The following is a 27,675-nucleotide window of genomic DNA, read 5'->3' as shown; positions in this document are numbered from 1 at the left end:
AACTGTATTGCAAATAATATAGTGTCTGTGTGGTTATTTCAGGGCCGAGCAGCCGGGAACAAACAAGTGGCCTCCTACAACACATGAGTCACAGAGTCACGGCATTCTGTGACTAGTCAGCAGGAATAGGGTTGGGATAGTCTGAACTGTATTCTTTGCAAGGTAGAAAATAAAGGAGAAATAAAATTACCTACAGACATGTTAGAGAGTGAATGTGTGTTCCGGGTCTGTCATATTCATGTGACATAATGAACAGAATGACAACGCAAACATTTGGCATTTAATAGTTTATATTTACCCATTCCCGTGAGTCGAGCCGAGAAGGCAACTGAACTGCAATAACTAGCCTATAAGCACTGACATAGCTTCAAAAACAAAACGAGAAAAACCCACCTAAGTTCTTCTGTCCCAGAAACTTCATAACAGGAGTGGTAGCGCTTAGGGGCCAGTCCAGCTGCTGCATGGAGATCCTGTGTGTTAACCAAAAGGCCTAAGGGGCCCCTTCATTTTAACATGTTTAGAAGGCTTCCTGTGGCTTTGTGTCCACTTCCCTTTCTCCAGTTCTAACCGTTCGATCTCCAGAGACAGCTTGTACACCTCCAGGGCCTTTTGCACTTCATCTGGGCTTGTGAGGCACTGCAAGAGCTTTCTGCCTTCATTCACTTGTTCACATTCTTCAAGGGCCTCCTACAGGTAATTTAAAGAAATCAATGGGGGAGGGTACAGTCTGAGAGGGATTCCTGGCAAAAGTGAGGTTGATATAATTGATGGACATAGAGAAAATCAGGACTTTGCATCCCCAGCAGGTGTTCCCATGAAGGCCACACACCATGAGAAAGAGGGGTGTGTGTGTGTGCGCATGCATGAGCGTGCAGGCAGTGATGGAGGAAGGTCATTGGTTAATTAATAAAAAAACTACTTGGCCCCATAGGTTTGAACATAGGTGGGTGGAGTAAACAGAACAGAATGCTGGGAGGAAGAGGAAGTGAGCTCAGATGCAGGGCAGCTCCTCTCAGGGCAGATGCGATGCAGCCAGCCGCCAGCCAGACATGCTGAATCTTTCCCGGTAAGCGCACCTAGTAGTGCTACACAGATTATTAGAAATGGGCTAAATTAATACGTGAGAATTAGCCTAGAAGAGGCTAGATATAATGGGCCAGGCAGTGTTTAAAAGAATACAGTTTGTGTGTTGTTATTTTGGGGCATAAACTAGCCAGGCGGCCAGGAGCTGGGTGGCAGGAATGCAGCCGGCAGCTCCGTACAACAAGGCAGGATTTTACAACCCAAGAGAGATTTGAGCTTAGGACCTTTGATGCCCACCACCAGGTTGCTAGGACTATAAGACACATGCCTCTTAAGGAACAGAAAAGTATAGTTGAAGAAGAAAAGATGCAGAGCTCCAAGGATCCAGAGTGGCCCCATAACGAGAGGTGGGGGGGGGAGTCTTGCACACACCCCAGAAGCAGAGCAAATGTATACAGACCACAAACATGGAAAGTTATGGTCAGGGCACTAGGTCTAGGAAACCCTCAATCCTAAAGTTCTGGATGCAGCCATAGAGCAGAAAAATCTGTTCCTTTCAAGCTCACCATGATGCTTCAAGGTTATAAGTGCATATTTAGTAAACTGGGCATCCTGGTAGGTGCCAGGTGCTACCATCATAGTCTGGGACAGAACCTTGGGAAGAGACTGCTATATTTAAGGGTGACATCACAGAAGTTCCCCGAATTGCGCCACTCACCGTCTTACATTTGGGTATCTCAGGGTCCCATGTTCTGTTTTCCGAACAGATGATGTTCGGGGAGCCAACTAAGTCATATCCGGTGTCACACTGAATGGTGACGTTTTCCGTCTCTGTGTAGTGCTCTTTCTCCACAGACAGGCTTCCGTGCATGACCACCGGTTTGGAGCACACACCTCTAGCAGAAACGTACCTTGAGCTTTCTCCTTTCAAGAAGATGTCAAAATTGAATTAGACAATGAAAATAATGAGAAACTTTGCGTATACTTGCATTTGGTTTCAGCAAAACTTACTGATTTCAATAATAATTATAATGGTCCTGATATCTATTGAGAAAAGTGCTATGTATATTTATATGCTAAATTTTTGCTGTCTTATAAATTTTACTACACTTTTATGAATTAGTTTTTATTGTTATTAACATTTGACCAACAACAAAACTGAGAAAGTTAAGCCTCTAAACCTCATATACCTCAAGTGTTATAACCTATGCTTGCGTTTCTTCCCCACAACCTTGATCTAATGCAAGATGCTAAGGATGTCCTCATCTTTTAATGATGCAGGGTTCAACAGAAACAGTGACTTTTGGTTGCTAGGAAAATGATGAAGGAACCAAGGACACTGAAGAGGAAGCCACGTTCTTACCTCATCTCCATTCTACATCAGCTCATCGACCAGGAGCATCATCGGCCCACAGACCCAGAAAGGCCAGGGACAGATCGTGGCCATCATAATATTTCAGTGGGAATTTGCAACACTTTATGAGCTAGGTATTAACCCTTGCAATTCCTCTTTCTTGAATACTTGGAAAGAAATGAGGGTTGTTGTAGAAAGTTTACTAGAGGCGCAAATAGATTCTTAGACCAAAGTCATCAAGTCTTGCCTCTAAGTATCTAGGAAAACATAGAACAGCTGAACAGTAGAGGCTGTCTCCGGCAATGGGGCTTACCTGTGCTTTTAGGGCTCAGGAAAGAAAACTAGTATTCATTTTTAACGTTCTTTTTGCCAAGTTTTTTAAGCTTACTATTCATATCTTAAATGTTATTAAATAAATAGAGAAAAGATAAGATTTAGGTAGGCCTTGACCGACAGAAAATATTGCATGTCCTTACTTTGTAACCCTATCTTCCCCGCATTGCTAGTGGGCCTGGTGTAACATTGAAGAGGCAAAGGTTCCCAATGAAAAGACATCAAGACACATAACATGGCCAACAAATATATGCTTCAACACACTCAGACATCCAAGCTTCAGAGTAAGGAGGTGGCTGTCTGTTTTCTGTTCCTATAACAGAACACTGTACTCTGGGTAATCTACAGAGAAGTGAGTTTCCTTAGAGTCTGATTCACGCAATCTGAAGGAATAGGGTTTGGATTTGGCTCCTTTGTGCTTTAGTGGTGAGTTTGAAAAGATAAAGCACCCAGAGAGACCAGACAAACAGCTCACATGAACCACAACCCACCCTGGCATAGCTGAGCCACTCCCAGGGCTAGCGCAGGATCTCGTCATAAGGGCTCATTCACCTCTGGTTTCGAGCACAGGACTTAAGCACAGGGGATGGATTTGAATAATACCTTTCCCCTTTTTTATAAGTTCGTGTCTCTTCCACTGAAGACTGAAATCATTCCACACAAACGACTACAAAGTCTTACTTGTCCCAACTTAAAAATACAAAGTCCAGAGCTTCATTTGAGACTCAAGGCATTACACAACCTGAGGCAAATCCCCTCATCTGTGAGCTTCTAAAATCAGTTTCTCTACATCAAACATGGGGTGTAGGACCAGCAGAGAGAAGACGCTCTCAAACGAAAGGGAGAACACAGGTATGAAAAAGAAGACATGGGACCAAAGGAAAACTAAGCCAGTAGGGGAAATGCACTGAATTGGTTTTTCCACTCTTCTCCATCTAGGTCCTCCCATCCTATTTTCTCCCTTCAGCTTCTGTCCTTCCCCTTCCATTTTCATGCCCCTGCGGTCTACAACCTAAAAGCCCATTCTCCCTTCTACTGGGCACCTTACTAGTTTCCTGGTCTCTACTTAGACTCACTCACACATCAGTACACAAAAGAACAAGTTGAAGTCACACTACGAGCACACACAGAATTTGGTTCCCTGAGCCTGTTAACTCACAGCATTTTTTTCTAGTTCAAGCCATTTAACTATGAACTTCATCTCTCTTTACAGCCAAATAAAATTTCTTTGTGTCTAAGTAGCACATTTTCACTATCCATCCAGCTGTTGATGGCCATCCAGGCTGATTCTGTGTCTTTGGGATTCAATAAATGTGGATGTGCAAGTATCTCTGTGGTAAAATATGGACTCCTTTGAGGGTATGCTCAGAGGTGGTTTAGCTGGGTCATATATTAGTTCTATTTGGTTTTCCAAGACAGGGTTTCTCTGTAGCTTTGGAGCCTATCCTGGAACTCACTCTGTTAACCAGGCTGGCCTCAAACTCACAGAGATCCGCCTGCCTCTGCCTCCCGAGTGCTGGGACTACAGGCATGCACGACCCCCAACCTATTTTTATTTTTTAAGAACCTCCATGCTGCCATGGTGATGACACTAGTCTAGACCCCTACTAATAGGAAACAAAGTTTCTTCTTTCTCTACAGCCTCAGGCATTGCTTTTGTGTTTTCTTGATGAAAGCTGTTCTGATGGGTGAGGCTAAATATCAAAATACTCTTAACTTGTATTTCCCTGATGGCTATGCTGAATGTGTATTTGAAATATATTGGCCATTTGTATTTTTCTTCTGAGAGCTGTCTGTCCAGTTCATTGCCTACTTGCTGAATGGAAGTTTGTTTTATCATTGTTTAATTTTTGTAGCTTTAAAAAATTCTCTAAATTAACCCTTTCTCTGAAGTGTAGCTGGAAAGGCTTTTCTATTTTCTTTGCTGTCTGTTTGCTCTGCTGATACTTTCCTTCACTGAGCCAACAGCTGTGGCTATTTCTGGCAGAATTCCATTGTCTGTATTCTGAAATGTTTTCAGCATGCTTTTCTATAATTGTCTAAGCATTTCTGGTGTTAAATTAAGACATTTGATCTACATTGGATTAACTTTTGTACAGGGAGAGAAATAGGGGCCTAATTCCCTTCTTCCACGGGTACTTGTCCAGTCTTGCCAGATAGCACTATTTCTTGAATTGGATTTTTTTAAACAAATTTTAACTCTTTTCTCAAAAATTAGGTGTGCATATCTGTATGAGTTTATATATAGTGCATACGTGAGCACATAGTATAAGAGTTTACATATAGTGCATAACGAGTACATATCATGTGAGTTTATATGTAGTGCATATCGTGAGTTTATATATAATGTATACATGAGTGCATATCGTGTGAGTTTATATATAGTGCATGCATGAGTGCATATCATGTGAGTTTATATATAGTACATGCATGAGTGCATATCGTGTGAGTTTGCTTCCAGGCCCCTTGTGTTCTGTTGGTCTATGTGTCTGCCTTTGGACTGGCACCATGCTATGTTTGTCACTAAGGCTCCATAGCACAGTTTGAGGTCAGGTAATAAATCTCTGACTGTGTTCTGGTTGCTTAGGATTACTTTGGCTACGTGTAAATTTCTATATGTGTTTCCATGTGAATTTTAAAATGTTTTTAAAGTTCTGTGAAGAATTTCATTGGCATTTCCATGGATATTGCACTGAATCTATAAATTTCTTTGGAGAGGATAGCTATTTTCATAAAGTTAATTCTGCCAGTCCAGGACAAAGGGTTTTTTTCTCAACACCTAATGTCTTCTTCAATTTCTTTTTTTCATCGTTTTAAGGTTTTTCATCTTCTTGGTTAGGTTTAGTCCTACATATATTCAATTTTATTCTTAATTAGTTAATTTTATTTCATATGTGTGTTTTGCCTGCATGTATGTTTGTGAACCACATGCTTTGCCTGATTCCTGAGGGTCAAAAGAGGACATCTTGTATCCTACCCAAACTAGAGGAATGGAGGGTGCTAGGAGCTGAACCCAGATACTGTAAGAGAGCAACAGAGCTCTTAACCATTGACCCATCTCTTCAGCCCCATATTCCTAGATATCTTATTATTTTTAGCTATTGTGAATGGGATATTTTATATAATTTTTCAGAAAGTTCATTACTGGTATGTAGAAAAGCTACTGATTTCATTTTCTGTTGGTGGATAAATGCATAAAATATATTTGATTACTAAAGTATAAATCACATATGAGGTTTAATAGCTTCAAAACAGCTATTCTACATGTATAGAAGTTTGTCAAGATGCACAGTGTCTAGGTTTAGTAAATATGGGTACGTAATTTTGAGAAGTTATTATAAATTAATAATTTTTTATTTTAAAAAGTATTATGTTCTCTGTCAATGCTTCTTGATGGCTGGGAGAAAGTTCAATGCCTGTTTTGACCTCAGTTTTGTCCATCAGGTTTCTGCCACACATTGCATAAAAAACTTCCTGTCATCTGTCCGGTTCCTCCCTGCCACAGCAAGGATGAGGTTGCTGTGAGTCTGTGAGCATCAGACCCTCTCACTTCTGCTGATCTCCACAGCCTTTGCAGGTTGTAGTAGGTTGTATCGGGAGGACACATCTTCTGAGTGCTGATGCACTAGGATGGATGCCCTGCTCCACGGGGCACAGTGGGATAGGACGATACTGAGCAGCGCTGATCTCTCAGTCCTAGGCTGTGTCTATGGGGTGCTGTGGCACTGACCCTGCTTGGGGGATCCAAACAGGTTGTGTTTAAGTCTTTGGCGAACAGTTCTGCTAGTCCTATGGTCCTACAATCCAACCACCTGCCCTTCCATACAATAATAGAGACGACAGGGGAGTTCGGACATTGGCAATCTTCCATTTCAGGTTCTGCTGTCTTCCGTGGTTGTGATATTTGTCCTCTGGCGTGGGTTTCCAGTAGCACAGATTGTCTGTATGTCTGTAGCTTTCCCTGCACCAGATGCTTTGAGTCTTTCAGGACACTTCTCTGGTAGAATTCTTCTCCACACACACCATTTAGCATGGTATGTGCTCTGTTAAAAAAAAGAAAAGCCAATGTAGGCTTACTCCTATTTTCTCTTGTTTCTGCATTGGTGATTTTTATCTTGACTTTTCTTTATTTAAGTGTGTGTGTGTGTGCATGCGTGTGTATGTGTGTGTAAGTTGTGCAACTAGAAAGGGAGTCATGACGGGGAAGAAGAGTTCTTAAAATAGAGGTAAAAAGAAAATAATATCATATTTGTGACATGAAAGCATAGCAGGGATACTCTCAGGGGAACAAACAGAGCTGGTCAAAGAAAAGTATGTGGTAGGGAGAGAATAATAGAAGAAAGATACAAATTAGAACAAAGTATGATGTCCCATAAATAAAAAGAAGTTCCATAATCAAGCTCATACATAGATTTGCATTCTAACCTCAAAAATTAATAAAACAGGAAACATATGCATGCATACATATATACATACAACACACACACATTTAACAGAATAAAGATGCTACATGCAGGATGTTGATCAGTATCTCTGTATATGTGACCAATAGGGGGGAAACAGAGGACCAGTATGGTTCATGCCACTCAAAATTAATCCTACCAAGCCACTTGCCTAATATTTTCATAACTTACTTTTCTTCTTGTATCTTTAGATCAGTAGACTATGCATCCTGCTTTCTAAGACCAGAAGCAAAACAATCCAACTAGTGGACACTGAAGCTGTCCATTGATATAAACAATCCCAGCAGTGGACACTGAAGCTGTCCATTGATATAAACAATCCCAGCAGTGGACACTGAAGCTGTCCATTGATATAAGCAATCCAAGCAGTGGACACTGAAGCTGACCATCGATATAAGCAGTCCAAGCAGTGGACACTGAAGCTGTTCATTGATATAAGCAATCCAAGCAGTGGACACTGAAGCTTGGACACTGAAGCTGACCATTGATATTTAAGCTATAGCTCTCAGCAAATTTCTCTGGACTTCTTTACCTACTGGGACAGCTTGGATGAGGGGAAGTGTTACCATACTTTGTGGCAATAAGCTGTGATCATGATGAAGATATATCATGATGAAGAAGTCAGGATGTCTGATATATACTGGTTCGGGAAATAGTATATCTGGAGCTCAAGACAATCGCTGTTGAGTTCCACCAGTGGGATTTGACTAAGTAGGCAATTTTGAGGCATGAAGAAATTCTGTTCACCAGGAATAACAGCTAGAGATATCATAGCTGTCAAAAAGCCCACGCCTACTGGAGTGCTGACTGAAGGAAACAGAATGGGCAGTAGTGAAAGACTAGTCATATTAATTACAACCCCAGAGCAGAGGTAAATTACTTTCAACTCTCCTTTATAGTGTTCTTGAAGACTATGATGGATATTATTTTAATCATGATTCTTTCTCACATCCCACCCCTATTTCCTATGACATCCTACAAAATTATACTAGATCTCATTATATCTTCTTAAACTTTGCTTTTATATTAACCCAAACTATGGCATGCAATAGACTGTCATGTTGAGGTAAGGAATCATTCTTAGTAAGATAGCCACATTGCTCTACAATGATATTTTCAGTGTCTTACCATTATCAGATAGATATTTATTGCTCTTCGTGACTGTTTCTGCTACACTTGGTGAGGTAACAGCAACATGGGTCTGCATTTCTGAGTCAGAATGAGAAAAAGGATAAGGTTGATGTCAGTCACTAGTACACAATCTTCCTGCCCATAAGAAATCTCCTTTGATTCATAATTCTATAAGCCATTCTTTTCCCCTTGGTGTATAAATACAGAGACTCATGGATTAGTCTTTTATATTACTAAAATATTGGCCATAACATTAACAAATAATATATACAGAAACATTAGCAAACTGCAACATTGAAGGATTTTATTCAATGTGCTAGGTTCTCTAACAAAAACTTTTGTAAGTCCTCTGTCAGTATATCTTGATCCATAACTCTATCAATAGCCTTGGTGGTGCTAGAATAAATATCTGTGATCTTCCACATAATACTTATTGGAAGGACAATCCCAAACTCAATTACTTTTTTTTGTTTGTTTGGTTTTTTTTGTTTTTCAAGATAGGGTTTCTTTATAGCTTTGGATCCTGTCCTGGAACTAGCTCTTGTAGACCAGGCTGGCCTCGAACTCACAGAGATCCACCTGTCTCTGCCTCCTGATTAAAGGCATGTGCCACCACCACCTGGCCCAAACTCAATTATTTTTTTAAGAAGATTATTCTTTATGAAACTGCATAGAATCACTTGGTGATGTAGGAGGGTCTTCTGTCTATATGTTACTTTCATTGGTCAAATAAGGAAACTGCCTTGGCCTTTTGATAGGTCAACCCTTAGGTGGGTGAAGTAGACAGAACAGAATGCTGGGAGGAAGAAAGCAGAGTCAGGCAGACGCCATGAAGCTCTGGCCTGAGATGGATATAAGTTAGAATCTTCCCTGTAAGCCACAACCCCGTGGTGATACACAGATTACTAGATACGGGTTAAAGCAAGATGTGAGAATTAGCCAAGAAGAGGCTAGATATAATGGGCCAGGCAGTGTTTAAATAAATACAGTTTCCATGTTATTATTTCTGGGGCTAAGCTAGCCATGCAGGAGCCAGGCGGGACAAAAGCAGGCCTGCTTGCCTCATCACTACAACTTGGGATATCTGGGGAATGATGACAACAAGTTCCCTCAGCAGTCTTACCTCCCTGACATGATGGCATTGCAGGTTCCCACCTTCCATCCGCTTGACATGAACTCCTCCCATCAGTCGACATAGGGTAAGAGCCTTCAGCACAGATATAGAAAACATAGTCTCCATAGGCATAGAGGCATATGCCAGTTAAATCTCTCCTTTCACTTACAATCCTGATTTTATCCATATTTGGTGTTGGGCAACATGCTCCTGGGAGACAAAAGAAAATGCACATGCTTCATCTTATGGGAAAGACATCTTTGAAGCTGTGGCTCTATCTCATGGAAGACATTAATAATCAAACTCCTGGTGACAGGATGAAATGTTGCTTTCAGGGGAGATGAAAAAATTTTTAAGGTATAAAGTTTCAGTTGAATAAATTCTAGAAACATTCAGTGCAAAACAGTAGAGCAATGTAGTTGATGATTACAACACTACACACTGATCAGTGGAGTATATTTAACTTTTAGTGTTTATAACCATGATTCAGAAGAAAAGAGAAAGAAGGGCTGTGTCAAGATGGCAGGATAAGTCTTTATTTGATCATTTCCCCTGTTAAAACGTATTGTTGGTTGCTTTTCCATTCCTGTGATGAGATACCATGATGAAGTCAATTTTAAAAAGGAAGAGTCTAGTTGGACTTATGGCCCCATGGGGTTAGAGACTATGATGGCAGAGGGGGGCATGGTGACAGGTGGCTGCAGCAGCAGGTGAGAACTCTTACTTTAACTCATAAACGGGAAGAAGAGGGCACACTGGAAATGGTGTGAGTCTTTTGAAACCTCAAAGCCTTCCTCCCGTGATGCACCTCCTTCAACAAAGCCACGCCTCCTCATTGTTCCCAAACAGTTCCACCAACCAGGGACTGAGTATTCAAACCACCACATGTATACCTGGAACTGCTAGGCAATATGCTAGGTTCTCTGACAAAAACTTTTGTAAGTCCTCTGTCCATAATGCTATCAATAGCCTTGGTGGTTCTAGGATAAATATCTGTGGTCTTCTGCATAATACTTATTGGAAGGACAATCTCAAACCCAATTATTATAAAAATACCTTCACAAAAAGTTAGGAGAATCTGGCAGGAGGGCATTGTAATAAGTTTGAGCCTAGTAAAAAGAAAAAATGTGTTGAAGAAGAAAAGAAAGGGGGAAAGAGTTGCCTGTATCATAGCCACTCCCAGCTTACCCTATTCCCTCTCCCCCTAAGCACTTCTAATAGGGAGAGAGCCATGTTTTACTTGGAAGAAAGAGACGCAACTAGACATATGCCCTACAACCAGTACCAGGTTTACCTCAGTGACCACTACTGGGCAGGGCTCCATGGCCCCTACTTCTAGACCAGCATCTGTGGACAGAATCTCCATAGACAATAGAAAATCTGAGACCTCTGAAGGACAAACTCCTTCATCTCAGTTTTCTTTCTGTTGTCTGCCATAGTATGGACCTGAGAACAGTCTCTCAGAGCTCTGTTCAGGTATAAAATTCCAGTGCGACCTAGATTAGTATCAGATTTAATGACCAAGGGGTCTTTTAATTTTAATTTTCCTTTTTTTTTCTTTTTTATTTCTTTTTTGGATTTTTGAGACAGGGTTTCTCCGTAGCTTTTGGTTCCTGTCTTGGAACTAGCTCTTGTAGACCAGGTGGGCCTCGAATTCACAGAGATCTGCCTGCCTCTGCCTCCCAAGTGCTGGGATTAAAAGCGTGCGCCACCACCGCCCGGCCCTAATTTTCCTTTCTTAACCTTGGACTATCTTAACCTTCAATAAGGAAAGACTCTATCTGCTGAAGGCAGGATAAGAAACTAAGCTCAAAACTTTATTGTGTAATTCCTGATATGCTAAAACCCAGTATGGGCAGAATACAATGGGCAGAATCTTTGGTCGATAGGTAGTATCCATAGTTAGGTTCACTGTTGCCAAGGGAATGGTTGAAGACACAAGCAAAGCTTGGGTAGAACGTACAAGAGAGCTCATTTCTGTCGGGCTGTGTGCTCTCTGGCCAAAAACAGTCAAGAGCAGGCAGTCTTAGAAGATGGGGTCTCGGTCCTTGGTCCTGGTCCTATGCAGTGCTGTGCTGGTCACAACAAGCAATAGAATCCAGGATGATCCAGTGATCCGCTAGCCAGGTGACCGCAGCACTGTCCACCTCAAGCATAATCTATGGCACCAAATTACAGGCCAGTGGCTGTGAATGAAGATTCTAGGTCTTCCCCAGCTGAAATCAAAGTCTTCAGGACCTAATAGGAGTGGAATACCTTCCTCAGAACCTTCATCAACCATCCTGAGCTTCAGACTACCTGCAGGTTGTGACAAGTGTGGACTTGGAGCGCCTCGACTGCTAAGACGCTGATAAAGACTGGGTCTACGACCATGGTAAACCTTGACTTGGGAAGGTAAATAATGTTGAAATTTTAGCAGTCACCACCAGCCCAAAGAACATAATAAATGCTTTGAACTTGCTCTGTAGTTCAGGCAGGTCTTAAATTTGTGATCATTCTGCCTCAGCAGGGAAAATAGTCACATAATAAATGCTCACATTCGGAGATACGATTCTGAATACATGACCTTGCAAGGATTGAGTCATGAAGAGAGAGAAGACCAATAAATAATGAGACTGAGCCAGCAATAACATCTCTCCTATGAAAGGCATGAACAGTTCGGCGTTTTCACTAATACCAGTTCTTGGCTAATGTAAGAGCTAAAACAAAAAGAGTTCTTTCAAACTCTTTTTATAAAATGCTCATTCCTAAGTCAGAGAACGACACACAAGAAAAGAAAGTTACAGGATAATATCCCTGAAAAAAGAGACAAAAATCCTCAACAAAATTTTATCAAGCCAAGTCCAATAGCACCTTGAAAAGACTATTGACCATTATCTATTGAGAGCTATCCCAATAATGGAAAGATGGTTTAACACAGGCAAATCAACAATCACAATACACTACATTAATAGAATGAAATAAATAAACTGGAGTATATAGATGAATTTTTTGATAAAACTAAAGACACTTGTGTGCAAATATCTCTGAGAAAAGCAGGTATAAAAACTATATGCCATATGAAATATACCTACAGTCAACATCATCCTAAGTGAGTAAAGCTGAAATATTTCTCTATAGGATCCAAAATAAGACAAAACATCCATGTTCACCATTTTGAGTCAAGACAGTACTGGAAGACCTAACCACAGCAAACAAGCAAGTGAAAAGTTTATTAAAATGTAAAGTTGTAAGAGGAAGTTGTCACCACTGTCCACAGATGATGTTATCACATTTACAGGAAAATCTTGATGGCTCAATTAGGAAACCATTAGAAATATTAGGCAAATTGTAATGGTTAGTATTGGTAACTTGATGAGCTCTGGAATCCCCCAGGAGATAAATCTCTCCTCAGACCTTTGAGAGATTATCCAGACAAGGCATGTCTGTGAGAAATTATCTAAATTTGGTTAGCTGATATGGACACACACCCTGTGGATACCGGCAACACCATTCTATCCCCTAGGTGCTGGACTGGATAAAGGAGGAACAGGTTGAGCACCAGCATTCAAGGTTCTCCGGTTCCTGCCTATGCATGCAGTATGGAGGCTCCTAGACCTGTAAGCCAAAACAAACCTTTCTAACCTTATATGTTGCTTTCATAAAGTACTTTGTTTCAGCAATCAGAAAAGAAAACAGTGCAGAAAATTGGTACTAAGAAGTAGGTTCTTTGCGGTTATAATGTGAACATATGATTCTTGGGGTTTTAGAACTGGTTTCGAGAGCAATGTGGAAAAGTTTGGAACATCAGACCCAGAGCCCTGCAAACAGAACTTAAAGAACAATTATGGTGGGGGCTGTAAAACCAGAATGTCAAATGCAGACTCTGGAAGCCAGTTTATGAAGTTTCAGAGGGGAACAATTAACAGCTCTATTGGGAACTGGCCAAGAGGCCATTTTTGCTATTCTGGCCAAGAATCTGGCTTCATCCTGCCTGTGTCTTGAGAAACTGAGCAATGCTGAACTCATGAGTAAGCAACTAATGTCTTTGGTACAGGAAATTTCAAGACATCCTAATGTTCAATCTATGACATGATTAATTTTCAGCATTCTTGTCCAGATCTACAACAGAGAGAGACAGAGAGAGGTGGGAGGGAGGGACGGAGGGAGGGACGGAGGGAGGGACCGAGGGAGGGACGGAGGGAGAAGGAGGAGGAAAGGAAGAAATTAAAAATATTAAAAAGATTGTGAAATGTAGCAAGGAAAGTTGCACACACAAGTTTAAAACTGCAGGCAAGGAAAATACATAGGACAAAACATCTACAAATGTTTAAAAGAAACCCCACTCTTTCCATTGGAATAATAGGAAAGAAATCCCACTCTTCCCATTGGAATAATCGGAAAGAAACCCCGCTCTTTCCATTGGAATAATAGGAAAGGCTCCTGGGAAGCAAGACCACACCCATCAAAGGAGCCAATTTGTGAAAATGCAAATGCACGTGAAATGAGATGTTGGGATCCAACACTGCAGCCTCAGGGGCCCCCATCTAAACTGACTGCTTAGGAAAGTGGCTGATTTAGCCAACAAAGCAGCAAAACCCACAATAGCTGTGGTCCAAAAGGCCACGCTCCATCCTTCACAAACATAAACTTAGCAGCAGCATCCACGTGGCATTTGTTTCGAAACACGACAGATGCAAGACTTGTTTAGAAGTTTCAGGGAGTCACTAAGGTCGGTCAGTATGTAACAGGGCTGGAGTCTCTACGAGGAGTTCACTGAGAGGCCCCTGTGTGAAACGGTGAGGATGAAGCCCCTGGGAGCCCAGCTGATTCCTTCATGTGTCCCAGATGCCAGACGCACAGCTACGAGATTTAGTGTTTCCAATACTGGGTCTCAGTCTCACGTGACTCTAATCTTTCCTTTCGACATCTCTGTTTTCTCCATTTAAAACGGAAATTATTATTATGTGCCATTGATATTAGAACCAAGTCACTTATATCTTACAGGGGCTCACAGTTGAAAGACTGCCTGGATTCTGGGCTTAGACTTTGAAAGAGTGTTGAAATTGAAGCTGTTAAAGACGAGGAGACTTCTTGTTTTCTTTTATTTTTGAGAATGTACTTACATCATTTCTCCCTTTCCTTTTCTCTCTCCAAACACTCCCATATACCTTTCTTTGCTGTTTTTTAAATTTGGGGCCTCTTTTGTCATTAATAATTGTTACAAGCATGTGTGTGTGTGTGTGTGTGTGTGTGGTGTTATCAAGGCTGACCATTTGATATTAGATAACCAATCGGTGTGTTTTTCCCTGGGGAAGACTACCTATTCCATTGGCAGCATTCCTTAGTTGCCTGTAGATCTTTGTGTAGTGTTGAGACCTCATGGGATTTTCACTGTCCCTTCTTGGCATGTCCGTCAGTATTTTCCTTCTTCCGCTCATGTGTAGGCAGTCATGTGGGAGAGACTTTATGGGTGTAGCCTCTTACATCCCTAGGAGACACAATCTCACAGCACAGTCCCTGATCCTCTTGCTCTTACACTCTTTCCACCCTGCCTTCTTGGCAATGTTCCCAGAGCCTTAAGTGTGGGAGTGTTTTGTAGATATATCCACTGGGACTGGGCTCAACAACCCTGCATTTTGATTAGCTGTGGTTTTCTATAATTTAAAGTTGGGTTTTGTATTCTGAGGTTACCAAGAGCGTGCAGGGACAAGAGGTAAAAGGTTATCGGTTAAAATCAATATGCTTGGGTTCCAGAGAGAAAGCTCAGTGAGTAAAGGCATTTGATGCACAAACCTAATAATCTAAAATTAGCCCCTGAGACTCAAGGAAGTCAGTTTTTCTCTTTCACCTTTGTTGGTTCCAGGGGTTCAATGCAGATCACCAGGTTTGTGCAGCAGAAGCATACACACCTAGAAAAAGTGTTGAAAAACTGAGGAAAGGAAGCTTCTAGCAAGTAGTAAGGAAAAAAGCCTTTGAAATAATCATGAGTGTAAACAATAGTAAAATTCATGTCAAAAATAAACCAAGATGGAATAAAATTTATATGACCGAAGAAAACAGTTGTCTGTCTAGACTTGTCTGCCCTTAAAACATATCCCCAAATAGTAAGGTGAAGACGTAGCAAGAGACAGACAAAGGACATTTCATCACCAGTAGATCCTTCCTAAAGGAGACTAGAGTATCCGTTGGGGAAAGGAATATGGCATGGTAAGTTATCTAAAGAATCTGAAGAGAGTCCGGTTTGATCACATGCTCTGAACGTGGCTGACAATGAGGGCTGACTGAGAAACCAAGGACAATGGCACTGGGTTTTGGTTCTACTGCAGGTACTGGCTTTGTGAGAGCCTAGTCTGTTTGGATGCTCACCTTCCTAGACCTGGATGGAGGGGGGAGGACCTTGGACTGCCCACAGGGAAACCTGACTGCTCTTTGGACTGGAGAGGGAGGGGAAGGGAGGGAGGAGGAGGGAAATGGGAGGAGGTGAAAATTTTTAATAGAAAAAAAAAAGAAAAAGAAATTAATTCAGAAAAAAGAAACTAGTGATTTTAGGAGGTTAAAAGGACATAAATAGTTAATTTTGTTTTTGAACACATACAGGAGATAATGGCTTTGAAACATTGTTTTTAATTTGCAAATAAAATTCATTAACACACACAAAAAAAGAATCAGAAGAGATTCAATGGCAGGTATCAATAAAAATAGTTACGTGGCATTGAAAACTTACATAGAGTTAAAATGTATTAAAAATAGCATCTAAATGGAGTATAAGTTAATTAGAGCTCTATGTCTTTCTAACCTTGAAAGAGGTGAAGGCATTATAGCAAAAACTAAAAATGCATGCTATAATTTTCATTGTATACTAAAGCAAATAAAAGCTAGGTATGTGTATGTGTGTGTGTGTGTGTGTGTGTGTCTGTGTCTCTGTGTGTGTAGAAAAATAAACAAAGGGAGAGACACACAAAGAAATTACTAATTCAAAAGAAGTCAAGGAGATAACAATACAAAAGGCAGAAAACATATTTTACTATGATATGTCATACAACTATGTTATAATTTCAAGTGCAATACTAATTACATCAATTGCACATTCACCTGCTTGAAAAACATATTTAAAATATTGAACAATAGAAATCTTAAAACTAAGTCATTCAATACAAATTTAAATTAGCTGTGAGCTGTATTGATATAAAAATATAACTTAAAGACAAAAAACTACAGCTGTAAAGGGTCATTTCATAATAATAAATGTGAAATACATCAGTAAGATATGCCATTTCAAACATGTACACATTTATTAATGTCATCTCAAGATACCAAAAAATATTTTAAAGATTAAAAGATAAAGCATAAACATGTCATCGGTCCTTCAGTGGAAACGGTATAGAGATTTCAATCCTAACCTCACAATCACAGAATCAGAAGTAATTGACAAACATAGAACACTTAATAATCACAAAATAAGGCATATATTCAAATGTGCACTGAATTTTTATAAAAACTAATCATATCTTATGTTCTGAAATGGGCCCCAAGAAATTTCAAAGATTGTGCTCAACCCATTCAATAGATAACCTGAAAGACGTGTGCAACAAACGGCTTTTTCTAGCTCAAGGTCACTTACGTTCACAGCCTTTGGAAGGCGTCCACGTCAGATTCTCTTGACATGTCACGATCTGGGGCTCCATGAGAACCGGTCGGTAGCCAGGCTTGCACCGGTATTTCAATTTGGTCCCAATCTCAAATATTTCAAAATTTCTTAAGGGAAACTTATTGCCCTCCCAGGAAGCATAGGGAATATCTGGTACGTCAGTACAACCATCTGGCCATGAAAAACATTATGAAGAATGTTATTGGAACTGGCAAAGAGAGCCATGAGAATGGGATTTAAGATGGCTGTCACAGCTTTACTTAGCAAGAGTAACTTATTGTGATGACCGGCACATGTTTGTGATTCAGAACAAACTTCTTGGGTTTCCCTTTAAACATAATTTTATTCAGAACAGTTGCTTACAGTGTATTAAAAGTAACCAGCGGTTAAAGGGTTAACAGACAAAGTTTTCTGCCTTTCTTGGGAAATTTTATGATCTAAAACCTTAGTTAGTGGGAAAATTTAGGATCTAAAATCACCTAACCGCTCCCTTACAACTAGAGCTACAAATGTAATTTGAGTGTAATTCTCTCTTACCAGGTTGGTAAATTTTATTTTTAGTATCTCATGATGTTAAGACAAAACAAAACAAAACAAAACAAAATAAAACCAGAAAGTTCGATGTTAGCATGATGTAAGAACAAGGAAATGGTTACAAAAGGAGCATGACAAGACTGTCCTAAGCTAGAATCAGAAAGCCCAAGCAAAGGGTGGAGGGTCCATGCTGCAGTAACTGAGGCTGAGTTGGAATTCTTTAGAGGATTAAAGGTCATTTTGGTTTGATCACTGTGACCAGCAAACACTAGTCTAGGAGATCTGAACCAGTTCAATCAAGATTGCTTCCTGGGAAATCGTCAAATTTGAGATCTATGGAAAATTGTCTGGGCATTGTGTCTGAGCTATTTCTAAATGCCACGCTAAGGTTATTGAATTTTTTTAAAGAGTTGAGCTGTGCCTTCATAATATTTAGGTGAATTTTTATATCTCTTTCTACAGGGTAAAACACCTGCTGCATAGCCTTTGCCTGATGGACAGCAGAAAGTTTTATTTACAGAATTAATCCTCCCTGGGACATTCATCTATACAAGTGCTTACCAAACTTCCTGTATTACTTGGTACAGACAATTAGATTAGGTCTCTTCTATATTTAATTCTAAATACTTGTTTCCTTTGTTGATTACTTCTTTAGGACGTATTGAGCTCTGGATTATTCTAATTTTTAAATTTCACATATAAAATGTTATTTGAAATGAAGAGGACAAAAAAAAATCACACCAGGTCATAATGATTAATAGATTCATATGATCCAGGAATTTCTTCCTCAATGGTTCTGGTATCATTTCTCTTTCTGAAGACTTTCCTGGTTCCTCAGCCTCAGTCATGAGGGCTGGGGTCAGCTCCTGACCATGTGAGATGTAAGATAATAGTGCTATGCACAGAAAAATGTGATGTCACCAGTAAGAGGCCACATCTGTGCCAAAGCTTCAACAAGCTCTACCTATGCAGGTAGAATGTCTGTGACAGGCATCTCTAAGAATTACAACATTACAGATCCAAAGCCAAAGTTATTCTGGGATGAATATTTTAGCCCTTTTAAAAACATTTGTTAAGCTATTACCTTCCTCTGTGTGTGACAGCATTCTTGTGACTGGGGCTCTAAAACTACTTAATAACATTAACTTTAGACACATCTGGAACAAGCCCAATCATACTAAAGCCTGCCTTTATCCTCTGATGCCTTCTCAACAGTCTTTCCTAACCTACCTTAAAATATCAAAAATATACCGTTCACCAAACTATGAAGTTCACCTCGTCTTATCAAATTCATTTTTAAAATGGATTTTAAAGCTCTTCATAGATCCCCAGACATGGCATCCTTATGTTCGTATCCTCTGTATTCTGCCTGTTGACTCATTCACCCGAACTGCTGTTTGACACACTACACAGACTTGAATGGGCCATGTCTTCCTGATACATGAGTCTAGCAGATGTCAGCCTCTGCCCCAAAGCCCACCCCTGACTACAGCTCAATGGAGGAGGCTACAATCCAGTCCTCTGTTTCTAGTCAGCTTGAGGAAACCAGAGACTCAAATTTGATGTCCATTGTCCATTATTCTTCATGTCTCCTCCTCTGATTTCTTTATGTATAAATTCATTCTTTTTGGAAATGTTATCTCATGGCCTGCTCCCGTGATCCCACAGTCTGAGAAATCAGCCTTACCACTTCATCTGTGGCACCTTTCTTCTTAGGAGTTCAGAGACCTTGTAGTGCTATGATTTTACAACTCCTAATATTTGGTCCTGAGCAGTGCCTGGCTCCTCCATGCTCCTTGTCATATAAAGGGTCCCAAACTAAATCACAAGGTGTACAACTTCCCACAAAACCCCTAGGACTTATAAAAAATGCATCTGTGCCTCGCTGTTCCATCCCTCTCATTGCAGCTCTCTCTCTCTCCATCCATATCTATCTGTCTGTCTGTCTGTCTGTCTATCCATCCATCTCTATTTATCCATCTCTATCTATATCATCCATCCATCTATCTTTTTCATCTGTCTACCTATCTATTATTTATCTCTATCATATATCTAGTATCTATATATCTACCCATCTCTCTATCTCTATCATCTGTCTGTCTCTATAATCTATCCCTATCATCTATCTTTCTATCTACTTATCATCTACCTATCTATCTCTATATCTCTATTATCATCTATCATTTATCACTGTGTCTGTCTGTCTCTTCCTCTCTCTCTCTCTCTCTCTCTCTCTCTCTGTGTGTGTCTCACACACACACATTTTACACTATTCCTCGTAAAGAAGCCCCTCTCTAGTTTTAATTGAAAAACTTTTCTGTCCCTTAAGGTACTGCCATACTGTTTTTAATTGAGTATACTGTCCCTCTCTAATGCTCTCTCCCCTAAAGTCCCTTTCTCTTAATAAAGCTGATACCTGAAATGCAATCATGGTCAACTCCACAGCTCAACAGATCCCTAGTTCCATACCTTCTAAAGGGCTGGGGATGCAATCCTACAGCATCCAAGACAGTAACAGAGGTTTCCCATTTCGATGGAACTGGACTACCAGAGGGAACAACCGGCATGATTTATGCCCTTCTGTTTCTATAATAACTTAATGGAACTGTTGCCTCATTAGAACATGGGATTTGAGGAAACTAACATCTGTGTTCTCAGGCCATGGTCACTCATAGACAGCCCTAGAGTAAACTGTCACCTGCATTCCTTTGAGATGAGAGCTGTTTCTAACACCTTCTGGAAAGTGAGTTTTGGAGATCAAACGTCATTCAATATGTTTGGAGGCAGGCACATTTAGTCACTGAGCCATCCTGCTGGCAATCCCACCATTTATTCTTAGAGCAATTACTTAATTCTTATTACCAATGGACTCAGGGCATGAAATCTATTTAATACACATGTTAAATAACAGTAAAATATTACTGACACGAATGTCTTCCTTCTAACAAAAAAGTGGGGGAGAAAAGTATAATAGAAATTTAACGTGTGCAATTATTGCATTAAGGTAGGTTTGGGGAGTCACTGAGACTGTTCCGTGGGCTCAGGTGCTTGCTACTAAGACTAAAAACCTGAGTTCCATTCCCTAGACCCATATGACAAAAGAAAACAAGCTCCAGGAAGTTGTGTACAGTGGTGTGTGTGTGTGTGTGCGTGTGTGTGTGTGCAACCAAATAAACACATGAAATTCAAAGTGGGCTTGTACCTATAAACGTATCCCACCCATATTCTGGATAACCTTAGTTGCAAACACTGCAGCCCCTTCAAGGTCCTTACTCACTGGCCTCACAAGTGGGGACAGAAGGGCACCACTCGCTATTAGCTTCACAGCGGATGACGCTGCTGCCTCTGAGAACAGAACCCTTCTTGCATCTGATCTCAACAGAGTCTTTATAAATATAGAACTGTCGAAATCCAGGGGCCAAGTCCCCTCCCCCCGGAATCTGTGGCTGATGACAGATGATTTCTAGAGAAGCACAGGAAAAGACATCTAGGCTGCGAAAGAGAAATGATAGTTGAGAGGTGGCGAGGGGGGAGGGGAGTGTTACAGTTCCCCGAAAAGTGGTTGACCCAGTTCTCACCTTAAAAGAAATAAAAGACAGTTCCTCTCTGGAGCCCAGTATGGGTGAGCAAGCCCTGGGAACACAGACTCAGGCCTCCCTATACACCATGCTCCACTGTGGAAGTGATTATGGGAGATTTTGTCAGTGACCGAACAAAGAAAGTCATAGATCAATGTACTTACCAAACATGCTGGTGGGGCCACAGGTAGATGATCACAGTGGGGAAACTATGCTGTGGACTTTATATAATATCCGATGAAATTCTTAAACTCTAAATTCATGAAAGCTAGCTGTTTGCTAAGGATACTGTTTCTGATAGTCACAAGAATGCTAAGTCAGACATAGGGTGGGCAATGGATGGCTTTCAAAGGACTAAAGATAGCCCAAGATAATATGGCTCTGGTCTATAACATTTTAACTCAGTTTATAATATAAGTTTATGTCAGATACATGCAAGGAACATGTTTAAAAATTATATATTCTCTAGGCACCTAAAAAAGAACTGAGAGCCCACCTTGCTAGTTATTGTGATAGTTGATTTTCTCAATTAAAAAAAAAGTTTAGAAATAGCTAAATATTGAAGCTTAGACTCCAAGTTTTCAAATCTTTCCCATATTGTGGTATATAGTGTTGTTTCCAGAATGTCTTGGTGGGAGATCACCAGCCTATAGTGATGGCACAGGTCAGGAAGTGACAGAGCATCAGACACCTGCCCCTCACAGCAGAGGACAAACACCACCCCACATCCCAGTCCCCACCCAACCAAATCCTGTCATTTCTGCCACCTATGCCTCCCTATTCTCTCCATACCACCGCAGGGATGCAACAGAAGCCCCTTCTCTTTTAGGTGATGGTGACAGACGTCTGTCAGCCGCATTCTGTCCCACTTCCAACTGTCCCTGTCATGCCTTCCCTTCACCTTCAGAGAGTGGGCTCTAGAGAGATGCTTTGCTGATGACTTAACACAACCCCATATCTGACTTCGCGCCCCATGGTGGAACTAGAGCAGAACATACAGAGGTGGTAGTGAAGGAGCTATTGACACGCTCAAGTACAAGGTCACAAGACTCGCTGGAGACTCCAGCCGCTGTTCCTGGGTCCCCTCCCCAGCTGCACGTGATCTTGCAGATAGAGGATATAGGAAGTGAACGATTAATTGAAAACAGTACTGCGTGACCTGGCTTCCATGAGGTCGCCATTCAGAATGGGGTGGGACTTGGTCGTGATACAGCTGTTATGGGGACAATGGCCCTCTATGGGTAACTTCTTCCCAAGGCTCTGTAGCCACTCTGTAAGCACGCCTAGTAAGCTCCTATTGGTTCCACAGAGTTTGATGTTGGTGAAGTCACATTTTGTGTCCATTGGTGCCCATCTGGGGTGAACAAATGTGTGTCTGTACAACTCTGTGACACACCAGGCGTCTCCTCATCTGCTTCTTGCCAACACTTGCAGTCTCAGCTTCTGTCTGTTCTCCTTCTGCAGTGTTCTGATTGTATTTGGTTGTGGAAGTTTTGCCATCGAGGCCTGAGAATCATCTAAAGAAGGCTGGTCACTATGTAAATGTGAGCTTGTGTAAGAAGTTTCCCTGGGTTAGCAATGCAGTAATAGAGGTTCTGCAGAAATCTTTTTCTGTAAAAGGTACAGGATTGTAATGTAGATTATTATCATATAATCTATATCATTCTGATGAACGTAACATAATGGCTGAACAAATGAATTGCCTCATTCTTCCAATCATTACTTTATATTTAATGACTGTCACTACCCCCATAGATGTTTCTTATTCTTATAAATAAACGAGAACAGCTGAGTGTAGGATTCACCCAGGACTTACTTTGACAGGCGGGAGGGCTTGGGCTCCAAACACCTACTGTTTTGTTGACCACAGAGCAGACTATGGAGGCATTGCCAAGGAGTGTGAAGTTGGGGTCACAGCTGTAGGTGACGGAGGAGCCAAATGTGTAAAGATCGTCATCTCGGCCGCTGTGTTTCCCATTGCTGATGTCTGGAGGGGACTCACACGTGACAACTTAGATGAATAAGGAGAGAGAAAGGAGTGATCAGGAAAGGTTTCACTGTACATCCAAAAGTCTGTCAATTGCAAATGGAGGTCAGGGGGGCCACAGAGACACAGCAGTTAGTGTATAATGCAGTGTAAGTGTCGTATCATCTTGCCAGAAAAAAAAGTCTTTACTTACTTACACATTCTGGGAGAGGATCACTCCAGTCAACTCCTTTACCTTGGACCACACACCGACTAGTTGCTGAGCCAATCAAAAGGTATCTGAAAGACAGGTCAAAGGTTTATCTGGAATCTTTAGTTTACTCTAGACTCAAGGTTTTGAACAAATACAATTTTATTCGTCATTTTAAAATAAAGCAATGGTTGTTCTATTGATCACTAATCGCCATTAGAGCCATCTCGAGGCTCCTCAATTTCATCATATGGAACAGGGGTTCATCTTCTCATGCTAAACCTTCTCTCACCCATTTGTGACACTAAGTTTTCTAAGTGTTTATAATGCAGCCAATGAAAGACCACATGTCAGTTTTGTTGCTAGAATTGTTTTTAAACGAAGTACAACTAGCTAGAAACTTAAAAAATATTGAAATTTTCCCACACATTAGAACATAATTTGTTCTCAGAGCATAGTTTGATATGTATGTGTACAGGATCTTGATTCCTTCACAGTTTCATTAAACTGTAGTGAAAGGAGGGAGCGAAATAACAAAAAGCTCCATCCAAGCATCAGGAATTTAAAACTCGCCATAACTATCTTGTGACTTCTCTTTTGTCAGAGAATTTTATGTTTTCTTTAAGAGTACCCTGGTTCTTACCAGGTGTCCTGTACACTGGGCTCCATGCAAGGTAGAACAGAGCAAGGGCCCTGGAGAAGGCAGGAGTGGGGGGAGGAGAGAAGGATACTCTTTAGCAAGTTCTCTGGAGGAAGTAGGAAGGAGAGTTCTTTTGTAATCAATGGTCCAGTCTCAGTATGGTCTGGGATGTGGCCAGAGGCCATTGTCCTCTTCACTCTGCCACCTTGATAAAAAATGTAGTGTTCCTCACTTTCCGTGTGAGTCTGGCCGTTAGAGGAGGTTGCAGGCCCTCGACTGCATGCTCAGGCTGTTGCCTATCTGTCAGGTCCAGGAGCTTTCCTGAGGAGCCCTTACCCTTCCTACGGAAGCACATGTTCCTGGTGTCCCAGGACCTCATGCAAATGTTCGTGGGGGCAGTAGTGACCGGGCTGCCATCCAAGTTGAAGGCCAGCCTACTGACGGTATCTGTGTAGCCTGCACCTAAAATCTTAATATTTTGCTTATCATACATTTGTTTAAGAACAAGCTGCAAATCAAACGGTGTATAATAGATGCATAGTTTAGTTATGCTTGCTAAATATTTCCTTTGTAATACATGAACAAAACATATCACTGATATAAACTATTTTGACAGATGATTTGAATTTTCTGATTTTGAAGTTTCACATACCCTTATAAACCATTTACTTTATAGTTGTTATCACATCATGTTTGCTCTTGACAATTCCTACTCCTTTAAGACATTGAAAACGTCCATTTACCCTGAATATCAATGAACTTTTATGAACAAAATATTATCCACCAGAAAGGAGAACTGCTTTGAAAGAAAAGTATACTATGACTAAATGGGTTTATTTTGAGGATAAGGCAGAGGTTTAAAAGTAGGAAAGAGTGGATGTCAGTGTGGCGATTTCTCAGAAAATTAGGAAACAACCTTCCTCAAGACCCAGTAATACCACTTTTGGGTATATATCCAAAGGATACTCAATCATGTCACAAGGACATGTGATCAACTATGTTCATAGCAGCTTTGTTTGTCATAGCCAGAACCTGGAAACAAACTAAATGCCCCTTGACCAAAGAATGGATAAGGAAAATGTGGTATATTTACACAATGGAATACTACACAGCAGAAAAAAATAACGATATCTTGAAATTTGCAGGAAAATGGATGGAGCTAGAAAACATTTTTTTGAGTGAGGTAACCCAGACACAGAAAAGACAATTATCACATGTACTCACTCATAGGTGTTTTTTAAACATAAAGCAAAGAAAACCAGCCTACAAACTACAATCCCAGAGAAGTAAGACAACAATGAGGACACTAAGAAAGACTTAGATATATCTAATCTACATGGGAAGTAGAAAAAGACAAGATATCCTGAGTAAATTGAGAGCATGGGGACTTTGGGGGAGGTTTGAAGTGGAAAGGGATGAGACAGGGAGGGGAGCAGAGAAAATTGTAGAGCTCAATAAAAATCAATAAAAAGAAAAAAAGTAGGAAAGAGAATTCTGTATTACAGTATCACAAACTAAATGTACAGGCCTGTCCCTCATCGTCACATGGTGCAGGCAATTATTGGTGAGTTTGAATAACCAAGCAATTATGATCCATGAGGATAAGAGTTTTAAACCAACAAGATTAAGGTCTTTATAAGAAGCCAAGACAATAATCAAGTGAAAAAAAATGTCCAGCATCACTAGCAATCAGGGAAATGCAAATTGAAGCTACACTGAGATTTCATCTCTTCCTGGTCAAAAGGGGTATTGTCAAGAAAAGAAAAAAAACCAATGTGGATGAAGATGAAAATACATCAGTGGGAACATCAGCTGCCCCAGCCACCATGACAATCAGTGTAGACAATTCCTCAAACTGTCACACCACCCAGCTGTATCACTACTGGGTATTTACCCAAAAGTCTCCAAGTCAACATACAGTGATATTTTTACATCAATGTCTAGAGCATCACTATTCATAACAATTAAATTATAGAACCAGCATAGGTATGTGAAAACTGCAGAATAGATGTAGAGAAATCTTTTTAAATTATTCTGAAACACATACAAACACAAACAAAAAATTAGGCTAGAAAAATGGACATAGCTAACTTTTGACTACAAAAACTGAACATCACAATGTATTTATTCTTCAAAAGAAGAAAGCAACCAATTTAAAAGTTACATAGAAAAGAGAACAAGTAAATTATTTCTATGAATACTGACAAATATCATACAGTAAAACTTAAAAGATGGGATACTAAACCCAGCAAAAGACACACAAAAGAATCTAGGGACCAATTCCCTTGTTGAACTTAGGTGAAATTTTCCTCAATAAAACATTCATAAATGAAATTGAAAACACATTAAATATCCAACATCATGGCCACATTGGTTTCATTTCAGGAATTAAAGGCTGGTTCAACATACATAAATCAATAAATGCAATTAAATACAGAAGGGAACCAAGAACAGAAATCATATGATTGTCTCAAAAGATGCTAAAAATGTTCTTGACTTTCCTTAATAATAAAAACATCAAAAGAAACTAAAAATACAAAGAGCATATTTCAGTGAATGAAGTCTATGTGTGGGAAATCTGCAGCCAACATCTTATTAAAAGGGAGAAAACCAAAAGTATGTCTTTTAAAACCAAAAGCAGGACCGGCTGGCAGACGCACGCATGCGTCGGAGACCGGCGTGCAGACGTGGCTGATGTGGGATAGTCCAAGCATGAAACAGTGAAGCCCACACTGTGAGCAGATCGCCCCACTATAATTAAATCAAGTAGGTTTCTTGGGGCCTAACCTGCAGAGTGGGAGGCCTTTTATTGGCGAGGTCCTCTGGCGAACGGGAAGACTGGTCCGTCCCTGAAGACCTTCCTTGGTGGGGAGAGTGTTCTTAGCCCGCAGCGGGACACAGGAAACGGAGCAGGGGCATTACCCGACCCCTTGACCCTCTGGTTAGTCTGCCAGGGCTGGTCCACTCTGCTGGTGCTGCTCCTCCTCTGCTGCGACCTCTCTCTCCCTGGCCCATCCCAGCTTGTGGCCAGGGGCCTCCTTTACTCTCCCTCCCTTCAGTGGGGCTGCGGGATCACCCAGTTTAGCCTGCTTGGGCTCTGGGTCGGGAGCTCGGGACAGAGGGCAGCGGGAGTTTCTCTGTTTTGGTGGCTGGCTTGCAGAGTAGTAGACCTTTTGTTGGACGAGGTCCCTGGCGAATGGGGAGCCTGGTCCTGTTCCTGAAGACCCTTCTGAGTGGTAAGAGGGATCTCAGCCCACAGTGGGAGCCAGGAAACTGACCGAAGGCACTTTGTAAGTGGGGCCCTTGGCCAGCAGGGAAACCTGATCCTGCTTTAAAAGACCCATTAGATAGCATCGATAGGAGGAGATGGGCAGGTGCCAAGGCAAGAATTCACCCAACACTCTGAAAAACAACATGAAAACACCAGAACCCAATGATCTTACAACAGAAGGACTTGAACACTCTAACACAGAAGAAGTGGAAAAAATTGACTTTATGAAAGCAATAGAGTCCCTTAAACATGTAAAAAACACCATTATAGAAATGGATGAGAAGTATAACAAAAAGTTTGAAGAAATGAATAAATACGTAAATTATAACCTGGGAAACCAAGAAAAAACGATCAAACAGGTAATGGAAACAGTTCAAGAATTGAAAGCTGAAATGGAAGCAAGGAAGAAAACACAAACTGAGGACCA

At 40.8% G+C, this 27,675-nt stretch overlaps 1 protein-coding gene across 1 annotated transcript in view; it reads right to left on the bottom strand.

Moving 5' to 3' along the window:
- Positions 1-477: 477 nt before the first annotated feature.
- The window catches only part of LOC130874174 (zona pellucida sperm-binding protein 3 receptor-like), a 39,514-nt gene continuing 12,316 nt past the window's right edge, over positions 478-27,675 (bottom strand). The window contains exons 4-11 of the mRNA XM_057769155.1: positions 23,341-23,426; positions 22,977-23,171; positions 20,860-21,045; positions 17,022-17,219; positions 9,431-9,628; positions 8,302-8,391; positions 1,742-1,947; positions 478-687 (exon numbers count right to left, since the gene is read on the bottom strand). Coding sequence (XP_057625138.1) covers positions 478-687; positions 1,742-1,947; positions 8,302-8,391; positions 9,431-9,628; positions 17,022-17,219; positions 20,860-21,045; positions 22,977-23,171; positions 23,341-23,426 — 1,369 coding nt within the window. The remainder of the gene's footprint in view (positions 688-1,741; positions 1,948-8,301; positions 8,392-9,430; positions 9,629-17,021; positions 17,220-20,859; positions 21,046-22,976; positions 23,172-23,340; positions 23,427-27,675) is intronic.

The sequence above is a fragment of the Chionomys nivalis genome, chromosome 5 (assembly GCF_950005125.1).
Source record: "Chionomys nivalis chromosome 5, mChiNiv1.1, whole genome shotgun sequence".
In the NCBI taxonomy this organism is placed as follows: domain Eukaryota; kingdom Metazoa; phylum Chordata; class Mammalia; order Rodentia; family Cricetidae; genus Chionomys; species Chionomys nivalis.
This window is presented reverse-complemented; position numbering and strand designations above follow the sequence as displayed.